Raw genomic sequence first — 13055 nt, 5'->3', positions numbered from 1 at the left:
TATTTTCTTAAGTAACAGAATATAATTTAATTTATATAATTTTTTTCAAATTATTATCTATATGTATTCATAAATACTTAATTCCACATCAGTCCATTTAAATTGAATATCTTTTTGACATTGTGAATAATCACCTTGTACTAATTCCATTACTTCACTTTTATCCCAATTTATTTTATAAGCAGAGACTCTTCCATAATCTATCAATTGTGTAGAAAGTCTATTTGTGGTTGAATTAAATATACCAACACATCTTCTGCAAATAAACTGATCTTATGTTCAGTTTGATTTACCATAAAACCTTTTAACTGTTGATCTATACAGATCATGTGTGCAAGAGGTTCTATAGCCAAAGCGAACAAAGCCAGAGATGAAGGGCATCCTTGTCTACTTGATCTAGTCAAATTAAATGATTGTGATATCTTCCCATTATTTATTACTTTAACTTTAGACTTCTATAAAGTGCTTTAATCCAATTTACAAAATTAAATCCAAAGCCAAATTTACTTAAAACTTTAAATAAAAAAACCCATTCTAATCTATCAAAAGTTTTTTTCTTCATCCAATGCAACTACAATGTTTAAATCCTTTTTTATGCTAAATGAATTTTACTTAATAATCTTACTATATTTTCAGAAGTTTGTCTTGTTACGAGCCCAGAGGACCCCAAAACCCAGCAGCAATAAATATTCACCAAGACAAATGGTTACTTCAACAAAAGTTGCTTTTAATTATCTTTAAACCATGAAAACAGAATCACACTTTAACTTATCACTATTGACTTAACTAACCTAACTTCTAATTCTAAGTGCACGTATACATAATATGTGTGTAAGTTCAGAAAAGCTATTTGATTCACAGTCCAATCTCATTTCTCATTCCTCCAAGTGTACTGGTTGCAGGCAATTCTTATACTGTGCACAGAATTTAACATTTATGAAGTTCACCAGGCTTTGGTGTTTGAAAGGTAGATGGTTACTGCTCAGGAAGGTTCTTGTCGGTTTTCAGAGAGAGATTTGTTTTATGCTGGACATCCAAAACTGATTCTTTTTAATCAGCCACTTCAGTGTCTTGCCAAAGAAACTTGCCACATCAGGATTTTCCAGATGATAACCTCCTTCTTTCAGGTCACCACAGTTCCTTTTTGTTTCTTTTATTTCAAGTGAAACATTAGGCAGCCAGTCCTCTCCTCTTGTATGAATCACAAGGGATTTGACCAGGCTGAACTAAGCACTCACAACCCATCTTCAAAATGGGGTTTTTCCATAAGCTTTCCAACTTGTCCTGTTCCAATCCTAGCTGCTACTGCTGCTGACTGTAAAACTGCAGAACTAATCTCTCTCTCTCGCTCTCTCAGACGAAAAAAAACTGTTCAACTCTTTCTGCTTGCAAAAACCACATGACCCTTTTAGAACAGCAAACAGCACTCTCAGACAGCCTGAGGCTCTGAACCTACTCCTCCAAGTTCTTTCATCTGTTGCTTTTCAAAACAACAATCCATAAATGAAGTCTCTTGGGCATTTCCCAAAGCTTTTGCAAAGGGTCTTGGAGCCGGCCTGTCTAGCTTGAGCAGAGCTCTAGTATTTTAAATGAGATCTGTTTTGAAATGTTTGCATGTGACCTATAATAAAAAAAACCTACCCCAATTTATCTCCTTTAAAACATATCTCTAATCTGTCACAATCTTTTTTTAACAAATCCCATTTGAGCCATATGTATTAATTCAGGAAGACAATTATTTATGCTATTTGCTAATATCTTTATTGCAATTTTATAATCAACATTTAACAATGAAATAGCTCTATATGAAGCTGGTTTTAATGGATCTGTCTTTTTTAGGAATAACTGGAATTATCACTGTAGAGAAAGTTTCTAGAAGAACATGTAGCTTAAAAGCTTATTCTATTTACCTGCATAAATAAAGGAATTATTAAATATTTAAATTATTTATAAAATTCCACAGTGAATCCATCCTCTCCAGGAAACTTATTATTCTGTAAACAATTAAGTGCTTTTTTAACTTCTTGTTCAGTAAATGGTCCATTCAAATTGTCATTGTCTAACTCAGTTAATCTGGTCAGTGTTATTTGCGACAAATAATTATCTATAATAGTTTCATCCTGTAGTGATTCTGAAATGTATCATTTTTCAAGTAATTCCCAAAAAGTTTCATTTATTTCTTGTGGTTTAAATGTCATTTTCTTATAATCCTGATGTACAGCCTTAATTGTTCACGAAGTTTGTTCTGCTTTAAATTGACATGCCAAAACTTTGAGATCTTTCCCCAATTCATATTTCTGTTTAGACTAAGAATAATTTTTTCTGTTGTATAAGTCAACATTGGATTATATTGTAACCTTTTATTAATTAAATGTCTATGTTTATCCTCTGATGGTAATTTTTTAATATCTTTTTCCAATACTGTTATTTATTTTTCTAATTTATCTAATTTTTTAATTTTTGAAGTAAAATTTATAATCTGTTCTCTCAAATATGCTTTTAATGCATCCCAAATAACAAATTTATACTCCATTGACTGTAAATTTTTGTCACAAAATAATTTAATATGCTGTCATATAAAAACATGAAAATCTTCCCTTTTTAACAACAAAAAAATGAATCTGCATCTATATACAGATTACTGTTTTTCAGTGAATTCCAATTCCATCAATAATGGAGAATGATCAGACATTATTCTTGGTTTATAATCAATGTTCAAAACTCTTGATTGATTTTGAACTGAAAGTAAAAATAAATGAATTCTAGAATTTGAACCAAATCTATTAGAATAAAAAGAATAATCTCTATTCCCTAGGATGTTTCTGAAGAAACACATTCTGTGTCGTGGAGAATGGAGTCATCAGCCTTGACCCTGACTGCATGTGCCCACTGTTAGAACTCCCTCTCCCCCATTGCCGCAAGGCCTTGAAAAGGTGTCTGGGGTTCTTCTCTTATTAGACTCAGTGGGTCCCTAGCTATTCAGAGAAGACCCATCCCCTCATCAGGACCACCGTTTTCCCCTGTCGGCAGAAGCCCACAAAGCACTCGACCGGATCAAAGCTGACATTGCAAAGGCCACAATGCACACATGGATGAATCCACCCCATTCCAGGAGGAGAGTGATGCATTGGACTTTGCCCTGGCCACCACACTTAACCAGGCAAGCAGGCCCATCGCATTTTTCTTGCGCACCCTCCAGGGTCCTGAAATCTGGCACTCCTCCATCGAGAAAGAGGCCCAGTCTATTGTTGAAGCAGTGCGGCACTGGAGGCATTACCTTGCCAGTAAGCATTTTACCTACTGACTGACCAATGGGCAGTTGCTTTCATGTTCAACAATCAACAGCAGGATAAAATCAAAAACGATAAAATCCTGAGGTGGAGAATTGAGCTCTCCACCTACAACTATGACATATACTACTGGTCCGGAAAGCTCAACGAGCCTCCTGACACCCTCTTTCGAGGGAAGTGTGCCAGTGCGCATGCAGATGGACCGATTGCAGGCACTGCCACCTTGGGATCACTCGCTTTATTCACTTCATCAAGGCCTGTAATTTCCCTATTCTATTGAGGATATCAGGACGCTGATCAGAAATTGCCAGGTTTGCATTGCTTCTAACAGCCCGAAAGGTCACACCTGATCAAGGCCACTCGCCCCTTTGAACATCTGAGTATGGACTTCAAAGGACCCCTACCCTCCACAAACCACAACGTGGTTTATCACAATCATCGATGAATACTCGCGTTTCTCCTTCACCATCCTTTGCCCAGACATAACTGCAGCCAGCGTCATAAAGGCTCTGAACAACCTGTTTACCATTTTCGGATATGCCCACAGCGACAGGGATACGTCCTTGATGAACGACGAGCTGCACCGATTTTTGCTGTCCAAGGGCATTGCCTCTAGCCGGACCACCAGCAATAACACCAAAGGGAACAGCCAGGTGGAGCGGGAGAACAGCACAGTCTGGAAGGCAGTACCACGGGCCTTAAAGTCCAAGGGCCTCCCCGTCTCCCACTGGCAAGAAGTCCTCCCAGAGGCCCTTCACACCATCCAGTCTCTCCTGTGTTCAAGACACCTCATGAGAGACTTTTTACATTCCCCAAAAGATCAGCATCAGGAACTACTTTACCTACCTGGCTGATGTTGGTCCTACTTCGAAAGCATGTGAGGACATCTAAGTCCAACCTGCTGGTCAAGAGGGTCCAGCTGCTCCATGCTAACTCACAGTATGCCTACATGGCATTCCCGTATGGATGTGAGGACACAGTATCCATCTGGGACCTGATACGGGGGCATCTGGACCCCCCCCCCCCCCGCAGCCAACAGTTGGGTATCCTCTCAAGGGCCTCAGACCCATATCCCCAGCACCTCAGCCAACCTATCAGCTGCCACACACGTGCCCGCCTCCCGGCTCAACCAAGCACCCCAACCGGGCCATCCAAGGTGAAACAGTCACAACCAACAGAGGTCACCACATCACCACACCACCAGAAGTACATCAGTAACAGGAGTCTGCTGGACAGACTGAACCTATGAGGGCACCTGACTGCACCACACCACTCTCGCTCGGGACTTCTTTTTAAAAAGATGGGGTGAATGTGGTGAAACAAATGCAATGACCTTACATGTTTGACCCTGCTCTCTCTGGCCAGCTCATGACTCCTCCCCTTTATCCCCATAAAGACTGTTATGCCACAACCCTGCCCCCAGTTCGAGCCCAGGTCAGTGTGAGCCAGCAACTCAAAGGGTCCTGTCCATCTCTTGCTAATAAAGCCTTCAGCTCCTGTTACTTCAGTCTTTTGGTTAAATGATCATGCATCAACCTTGCTGTCTTGCATCAAAGATCCACATCCCATCTTCTGGTGCCAGCTTTTCCAGGTCACTCTTTCTGTGTCTCTCATTATACCACTTTGCATTCTTACACCTCTTCTCCCTCTCCTCATTCTGAACTTGTAGCAAGTCTGGGAGCTCCAGCTGCAACCTCTCTGGAAGGGTTGGGAGAGTTGTGTGAAGGTGAAGTCCCATGAGCAATTGGGCTGGACTGTAGCCGTTGCTCAGTGATATGGCTCTCTATGCCAATCGTGCACAGTAAGGGTCTTTTGCTTTCTTGAGCAGGTTCTTCACTGTTTGTACTGCTTGCGCTGCCTCACCATTGCTTTGTGGATACTTAGGGCTACTGGTCACATGCTCAAAGCCATAATCGCTGTGAAGACTTTCATGTTTTGTGCAGAGAATTGTGGACCATTGTTGCTTACTAATATCTCTGGAATGCCATGCCATGCAAACATCGATTTTAAATGAACAATTACATTCGTAGTGCATGTCAGGCTTATTTGTGCTATTTCTATAAATCGAGAGAAATAGTCCACCACTAATAAGTATGTGTTTTCTCCAAGAGTAAATAATTCCGCACTAAGTTTTTGCCTTGGCCTATCAGGGAATTTACTTGGCATCAGTAGTTATCTTATGTTTGTCCTTTCCTGGATGCACTCTCAACACCCCAAGACAATTTTGCTTATTTTATTACTCTGACCTGGCCACCACACTGTTTGAATGACATGTTCCTGACACTTTACAACCCCCTGGTGGCCCTCATGTATTCTCTCGAGTACCTCGTTCCGCATGTTAGCTAGAATAACTAATTTCATACGACGCAGGAGTAGTCCATTGTGCACACTCAAACGCCCCTCTCTTGCCAGTAGTGTTGGACTGGTCCTTGTAACTGGTTTCTGTCTGGCCAGCCTCCAGTGCAGTATTTCATGACATGCGCGCACACATTGTCAGCACATAATTGCTCTCAGAGCTTTGTCAGGAAACTGCCACTTGTTGGGAGGTCTTCCATCACCATCTCTACATAAATATTGGTGTCAGTCAGCACACATAGTTCCATCTCGCAGTGGGAAGTGAGAGAGTGTATCCACAGTTGTGAGGTTCTTCCCAGGTGTGTGTGAGATTGTGTATGAGTATCTCATCAGCCTCATCCAGAATCTCTGTATCTGTGGCGGCGGCGAATCCAGCGCTTGCCCACCTAGCAGACTCAAGTGGCTTGTGGTCGAACTGTAGCCCCAAAATAAAACCGTTGAATCTCTCGCAAGCCCAAGTCAGTACCAATGCCTCTTTTTCCAGCCACGTGTACCGTTGCCCTGTCTCTGTTAGTGATCTGGAAGCATAAGCGACTGGTGGACAATTGTCTCCATTCTTCTGTAGTAATACTGCTCCCAGTTTATATGATGAAGTGTCAGCTGATATTTTCAGTTGCCTATTTGGATCATACAACTGAAGTACCAATGTGGATGATAATTCTTGCTTGAGGTTACGAAATGTCCTCTGTTGCTCATGTCCCCAGCTCCGCTGGTTTTTATTGGACAACAGGTCTTTCAGTGGTTTGTCGTTTTCAGTCAGGTTTGGTATGAAACTTCTCGAGTTGGTTCACCATACCAGGGAAACATCTGAGTTCACTAATGTTTGTCAGCTCCTTCATGTCCTGCACAGCTCTTGTCTTGTCTGGGTCTGGTCTCATGCCATCTGCTGAGAAGATGTACCTCAGAAATTTCACTTGCCTCCTTCCAAACATGCACTTCACCATGTTGAGAGTGACCCCTGCCTTTTCTGCTCCTTCTAGGACTGCATGGACCCTTGTGTCATGTTGGTCCTTCGTAGTCCACCAAATGAGGATATTGTCCATGTGACAGACAACTCCTTCCAGGCCTGCGATAGCCTCGGTCACCATTCTGTTCTGGAAGTGTTCAGGATCAGAGAGATACCAAAGGGTAGGCAGTTGAAATAGTAACACCCAAATGGCATGATGAATGTCGTGTAGAGAGCTGATTCTTTGGACAAAGGAATTTGCCAAAATCCCATGTTCATGTCCAATTTAGTAAAATATTGTGCACCAGTGAGCATGCCTTGGGTTTGATCCACTGAAGGAAGTATAAACTTTTCTCTGCACACTGATCCATTTAATGGTGTCAAGTCCACACAAATGCAAACATTTTTATTCTTTCTTGGTGCTACCACCATGCCACAACACCACTCTGTAGGCTCCTCTATGCGGCTGATAACTCCAAGCTTCTCCATTCTTTCAAGCTCTCTCTTCACTTTGCCCATGAGCGGCAATGGGACCCTTCGAGGTACCTTCAGTGAAAATGATTTCACATCAGGCTTGAGTTTAATGATGTGTGGCTTTTGTACTAGCCTGAGTCCATTGCAATGTTTGGGGTATGCCTTCCTGATTTAGGGCATCCAATCTGGCCACTAGCTTGAGTCTCACCGAAGCTGGTATGCTCAACAGCGCCGCTTTTAAGTCTCTCATCACGAACACTTTTTCTGTGGTGCTCTCTGTATGAGAGCATTTCTTTTGCCGATCACAGGATCATCAATTTCACTCCTCACCAGACCATACAGTAGCTTCTGTCTTCTTTTGAACACCTGCTCAGGAATGGCTGTAACATCGGCACGTGTGTTGATTTTGATGGTCACTTTGCTGCCTCCTACGTTAATGTCAGCCATCCATGGTTCCTCACCTGATGCTATTTCTCTGAGGAACAATCTGTCCATGTCCTCCACTACCTCATTCACCATGCAGGTTGACCTACAGACTTTTCCGTAGTGTCCTCCTTTGCTGCAGCTGTGGCACTCTGCACTCCTGGCGGGGCATTGAAATGCTGGGTGGAACGGTAGTTCTCTACACTTGGGGCATGTCTTATGCTCTACTTTGCTCTGCATCATTGTTTTAACTTCTTGCTGTCCTGATGCCTGCCATTTGCCTTTAAACTTCTGCTGTCTTCCTCTCAAGTTGCACTGTGTCTACTGTTAATTCGCTTGCACAAATTTCTCGTAAGTTGGTTTGCTGGTGCTTTATCGCCTCTGACTGTCTAGCCATTGTGACTGCTTTCATGAGGGCGAGGTCTTTGTCGAGTTGCATCCTCTCTGACAGTGATGAATCTCTTAGACCCACTACTATTCTATCATGTAAGAGCTCGTCGTGCAGATCCCCATATTCGCAGTTCTCTGCCGGTGCATACAAGGCTGGAATGAACGCGTCTACTGTGTCTGCAGGTGCTGCATTCTCTCGTTTAATTTCACACATTCTTCTTAAGCACAAAATAATAATCGAACCCTCTCCATACTGCACCATACTGCTCCCAATGCACGCTTGTGAAGTCTAAGCCTCGTAGCGCGCTGTCAGCCTCATCCCCCATGCAGTATACCAGATTCAGAGGAATTATTTAAATTACTTGCCAGTCTGAAGTGCTCATATCCGCTTTTCCCACTCCTGTGGCTTTGAGAAGTTGAAGGGCTCTGGAGGTTTTATTGTGAAAGTTGTCATTGGAGGAGCCTCCACGCCCAATTCAGATGCCTCCACGTGTCCTCCATCTTAGTTCACCTCCTTCACTTTTATTCTTTCACACCCTGTCCTTCTCTCTGTGACTCAAAGGTCCACTTCTGACACCATGTTGTGTTGGATTCAGACACACTCGTTATAAAAATGACCTTGAGCCTGGAGTCGTGTTCGTAGCTTGTTTTATTTTACCATACCCTTGGTGAAAATCTACATGCGCAGGCTTTTCCCTGCAAGTTACTGAAGGAATCGCAGTCTATATTGGGGAAATTAAAGTTACCTATCACTTCTTATTTTTACATCTTTCCATGATCTGCCTGTATATCTATTCCTCTATCCCCTGCTGGCTATTGGGAGACCTATTGTATAACTCCCATCATAGTAATTTATACCTCTCTTATTCCTGAGCTCTACGCTACCTGGCAGAGGAAAGAATGATCCAATCAATGCCAGGAACAACAAAATTGGAAAGAGAAGACAGAACATCCTATTGGGGTTGCATTATTGAATTGTTTTCTGAGCTTCATCAATGTATCTGAGGAAGAAGAAGATTATATAGATGAGCCTGCTGATTGATCTGATAGACAGAACCAAGAATGGGTTGCAAATATGCATAAATCCAATCCCTAAGTATGCTCTCTAATATGCTATGTTGAAGTTGTTTAAGGCATTAGTGAGGCCAAATGTACTCATTTTGCACATCGCCCACTCCATAAATCTTTCCTTTGTCATTGAGTGGTCCTATCCTTTCCCTAGTTATCCTCTTGGTTTCAACAAGTATAAAATGCTTCAGGGTTGCCATTAATCCTGCTCACTGAGGATATTTCATAGTCAGTGTGGACTCTGTGGGTCAAATGGCCTATTTCAATCCAGAATCACTTTGATTACTTGAATGATCTTAAAACCCAAACTTAAACTTAATCTAACCATTGTTAGAAATTAGTAATGTGCAGATTTTTACCTCTCCACAGACTGTTTATCTTGCATCATTTACTTATTTGTTTGTTATGTGTCTGAACATAGTGTCATCATGTGTCCAATCTCTTTGTCTTCAGAAGTTCTGGGGCTCCCCCAACACTGTAACTCTCACCTTTCATGATGACCTTTCTAATGCTGGAGCTTCAATCTGTCTTGTCACTGTTCTCACACTTCCAGAAAGACAGACTAAGCCCTGTAAGAACCATTTGTACTTGGATTTCCATCCCAAAATTGGGCAAAATAGCCTCCAGTGTGGTCATAATATGTAAGTAGAGGAAGGTTGCTTTCTCAGTTTAACTTTGATGGTGAAGTTATTAGAAATGATAACCCTGTATGAAGTTAACAGCTACAGCCACTGATCTGCACCTCGACCATCATCAAAGTATGTCAGAGATCTGAAACTAACTGAATGTGACTGACTGAATGTCTGGATGAAATACCAAGGGGGTGGCTAATGTGGCATATGTAGATTTGCAAAGGACATTTGATTGAGTGCTCATCTGCAAGAAGGAAGCCTTGGAATGAAAGAAGCAGAGGCAGCAAGGATATTAACTTAGTTCAGTTACAGATAACAGACATTGTGAACATTTATTTATCAAATTGGGATAAGGGGGACTCCCATGTTCCCCGAGAATGGGTGCTGACAATGTTGAATTTCCAAATGCATTCCAGTAAAATGAATTTGAGTGTACATGAGATAGCCTCACAATTTACAGAGAGCACAAAACTTGGGAATGGTGAGGAGGATATGGACAGGGCTGTGGCATGGGCAGACTCAAGGCAGATGAAGTTTTGTGCAAAGATAGAATTTGGTAGGAAAATGAAGATAGGCAATAAAATGCTCACAGCATAGGAGGAATAGAGAAACCTGGGCCAATTTTGCACAAATCCTGATGATGGAGAGATGGAGAATGTGGTTTCATAACATAGTGAAGAAAGGCAGGACAAACCCTTGTTTGGCCACAACTGGAGTATCACCTCTTCACCATAGCAAGAATGCGAAAGCATTGGAGAGGGTACAGAAAAGACTTAATGGAATGTGATGTAACCGGAAAAGGCTGAAGGATCTGGGATTATCCATAAAGTAGAGAGCCATCTGATGGAATTGTTCGAAGTACCAAGAGGTTTAGACAGCATTGGTAGAAAAATTGGAAACCAAATTGAAGGTACCAGGTTAAAGAACCAAGAAAACACATTGATCACAGAGAAGGTTTAACATTCAGAATATTCTATTGGACTTTCATCATAGTAAGGATCAAGACTTGATAGAAAAATAATCATAGACCTTTGGGGAAAGGCCTGGGGATTGCAGAGACTTGTTGGCTCAAATGCATGCTTATATATTAATTCCGTTGATTGGTTTATGGGTAGTTTTAGCTTACCTAACAAACAACCAAGCTGCCTTTTGAAGCATTTCAACAATCTGCCCTGTATCTTCCCTCCCTAGTTCCGAAGATAAGTTATTTGTAAATGACATGACGAAGTCAACTCTCGGGAATTTGATCTTAAAGTCATAGATTTATCTAATTTTTAATTTCATCCTTTTGCAGCTCCTTATGTCAAAGTATATCTGCTGGAGAATGGTGTTTGCATTGCCAAAAAGAAAACAAAAATTGCACGGAAAACCCTTGATCCACTCTATCAGCAGTCATTGCCATTTGAAGAAAGCCCGCAGGGTAAAGTTTTACAGGTGGGTCTATTCAATGTCTTAGTGAACCTCATGAAATATTTCAGCAGGCTCTCAGAATGGCACACATGCCTATTCTCTATAAATCTTGGCCAGCAAATTTTCCATCCTGGAGGTGACAACTAAATGACTCCACTGTTCCCGTGCCACCAGCAAGATGGAGAACATCACAACTAAATGACTCCACTGTTCCCGTGCCACCAGCAAGATGGAAAACATCATTTCTTTTGGTGACAGGGATTGGTGCTGGGACCTTTTCTGATTTTTAGAGACAAGACAGATCTAGATATAAACGAAGGGATAAGATCATTAGGTTTATAATGTCACAAACACTGGTGGTATAGTTGACATGAGGAGGAGAGTCTAAAGTTATTAAATGAAAAAACAGTAAAATCCTGGTGTCTGAATTCAAGCAACCAGCAGCCTCAAACATCCGCAAAAAAAATCTAAATAAAAAAAATAAAATAATGGGTAAAAATGCGTAAGCTTAAAATTATAACAGTAAATGTTCTCTGAAGTAACACATAAACCTTTGGTGAAGATGGGAACAAATATTCAGCCATCAGAGTGCCTTGGTCGCACTTTGCTCAAAACAGCTGTTTGAATAAAATTGTGTTTGAATAAAATGATGTCACCCAGGGATGAAGAGCTGGTTAATGCTGCTTGCCTTTGGGGTGACTCTCTTAAAATGTCTCCTTATCCCTGCTTAGTAAGAGTCGCCCCAGTCAGAGGCTTTATCTGTAAATTTGGGGGAGGGTGGGGTTAATTGCTATAATGTTATTGTTTGTCTTTCGGGTGGCTCCTTGAAGGGGGAGGAATCTGCAGATACAGTGACAGTTAAATGTTTTCAAAGAATTTAACTGAAAATAAAGTAAAATGTGTATGGTTTATATATTCATGCAAGTGAAATTTGTTCAGAGTAAGTACAGTATAGTTTTTTTGTCTTTTAAACTGTTTATTCTTAATGCAGGTGTATTAGTTTGACATTTTAAGAGTAAGCCTCAACCAACTGGAAAATACAATTATCTGGCATCTACAAATCCCTATAGGTGCTGGATATCAGGGGGTTTACAGAATCTGGATTTTCAGAAAGCTTTTCATACTACCATGCTTCACTTCACCAAATTGGGAAAACATTGGTTCATGAACAGAAATGAAATAATGGAGCTGAACCACCTAAAATTCAAACTCTATTGCTTTTTCTATAGATGATGTCTGAACTACTCCATTTTGCATAAAGTTTGGTCAACATTATTCCAGTAATCCCTCACAGCTGAGGACAATCTGATCTGGTTGAAAAGTCCATTCCTTGTACCACAGACTTTATGGGGGACATCAGAGAAGGAGTTTTCTGAGAGGGTCAAATGTCAGTCATAGGTCAGACTTTTACAGCATTGAAACAAGACCTACCAAGAGATGTCTGGGGCAAGGATTTTTACACAGGAAGTGTTAGGTGTCTGGAATGTGCTGCTAAGGGAGGCAGTGGAAGCAGATAGCAACATTTCAGTCGAGAGACACATAAACAGACAGAATCAGAGATGCAGGCTATGTATAGGGGAACAACAGAGTGGGCCAAAGGGCCTGCTCCTCACCTGAAACCTGTGCCCTCTAATTTTAGATGTCTCCATTATAGGGAGTTTCTCACCTGCTACAGCCCTCATAATTTTGTGAAGCTCTATCATTCAATTCCCCCAACCTCCTCAAGTTCAAGAAAAACAAACCTAGCCTATCCAGTCACCTCATACTTAAAAACTCCACTCCAGGTACATCCTAGTAAATCCCTTCTGCACCTTCTCTAATCACAGAACCATACAACATTACACCATATAAACAGGCTGTTTGGGCCTTCTAGTCTGTTCCAAACTATTTTTCTTCCTAGTCCCACTGACCTGCACCTCGACCAAAGCCCTCTATACCCCTCCAATCCATGTACCTGTCCAAATTCCTAATAAAAATTAAAATTGAGCCTGCATTCACCACTTAGCAGGCAGCTCGTTCCACACTCCCACCACTCTCTGTGTGATGAGGTTCCCTGTAATGTTCCCT

At 41.4% G+C, this 13055-nt stretch overlaps 1 protein-coding gene across 1 annotated transcript in view; it reads left to right on the top strand.

Annotated features, from left to right (window-relative positions):
- The window catches only part of rims1a (regulating synaptic membrane exocytosis 1a), a 172606-nt gene that overhangs the window by 146336 nt on the left and 13215 nt on the right, over nucleotides 1-13055 (top strand). Inside the window, exon 13 of the mRNA XM_069886157.1 lies at nucleotides 10873-11012. Within this exon, the coding sequence (XP_069742258.1) occupies nucleotides 10873-11012 (140 nt within the window). The remainder of the gene's footprint in view (nucleotides 1-10872; nucleotides 11013-13055) is intronic.

The sequence above is a fragment of the Narcine bancroftii genome, chromosome 6 (assembly GCF_036971445.1).
Source record: "Narcine bancroftii isolate sNarBan1 chromosome 6, sNarBan1.hap1, whole genome shotgun sequence".
Classification (NCBI taxonomy): Eukaryota; Metazoa; Chordata; class Chondrichthyes; order Torpediniformes; family Narcinidae; genus Narcine; species Narcine bancroftii.
This window is presented reverse-complemented; position numbering and strand designations above follow the sequence as displayed.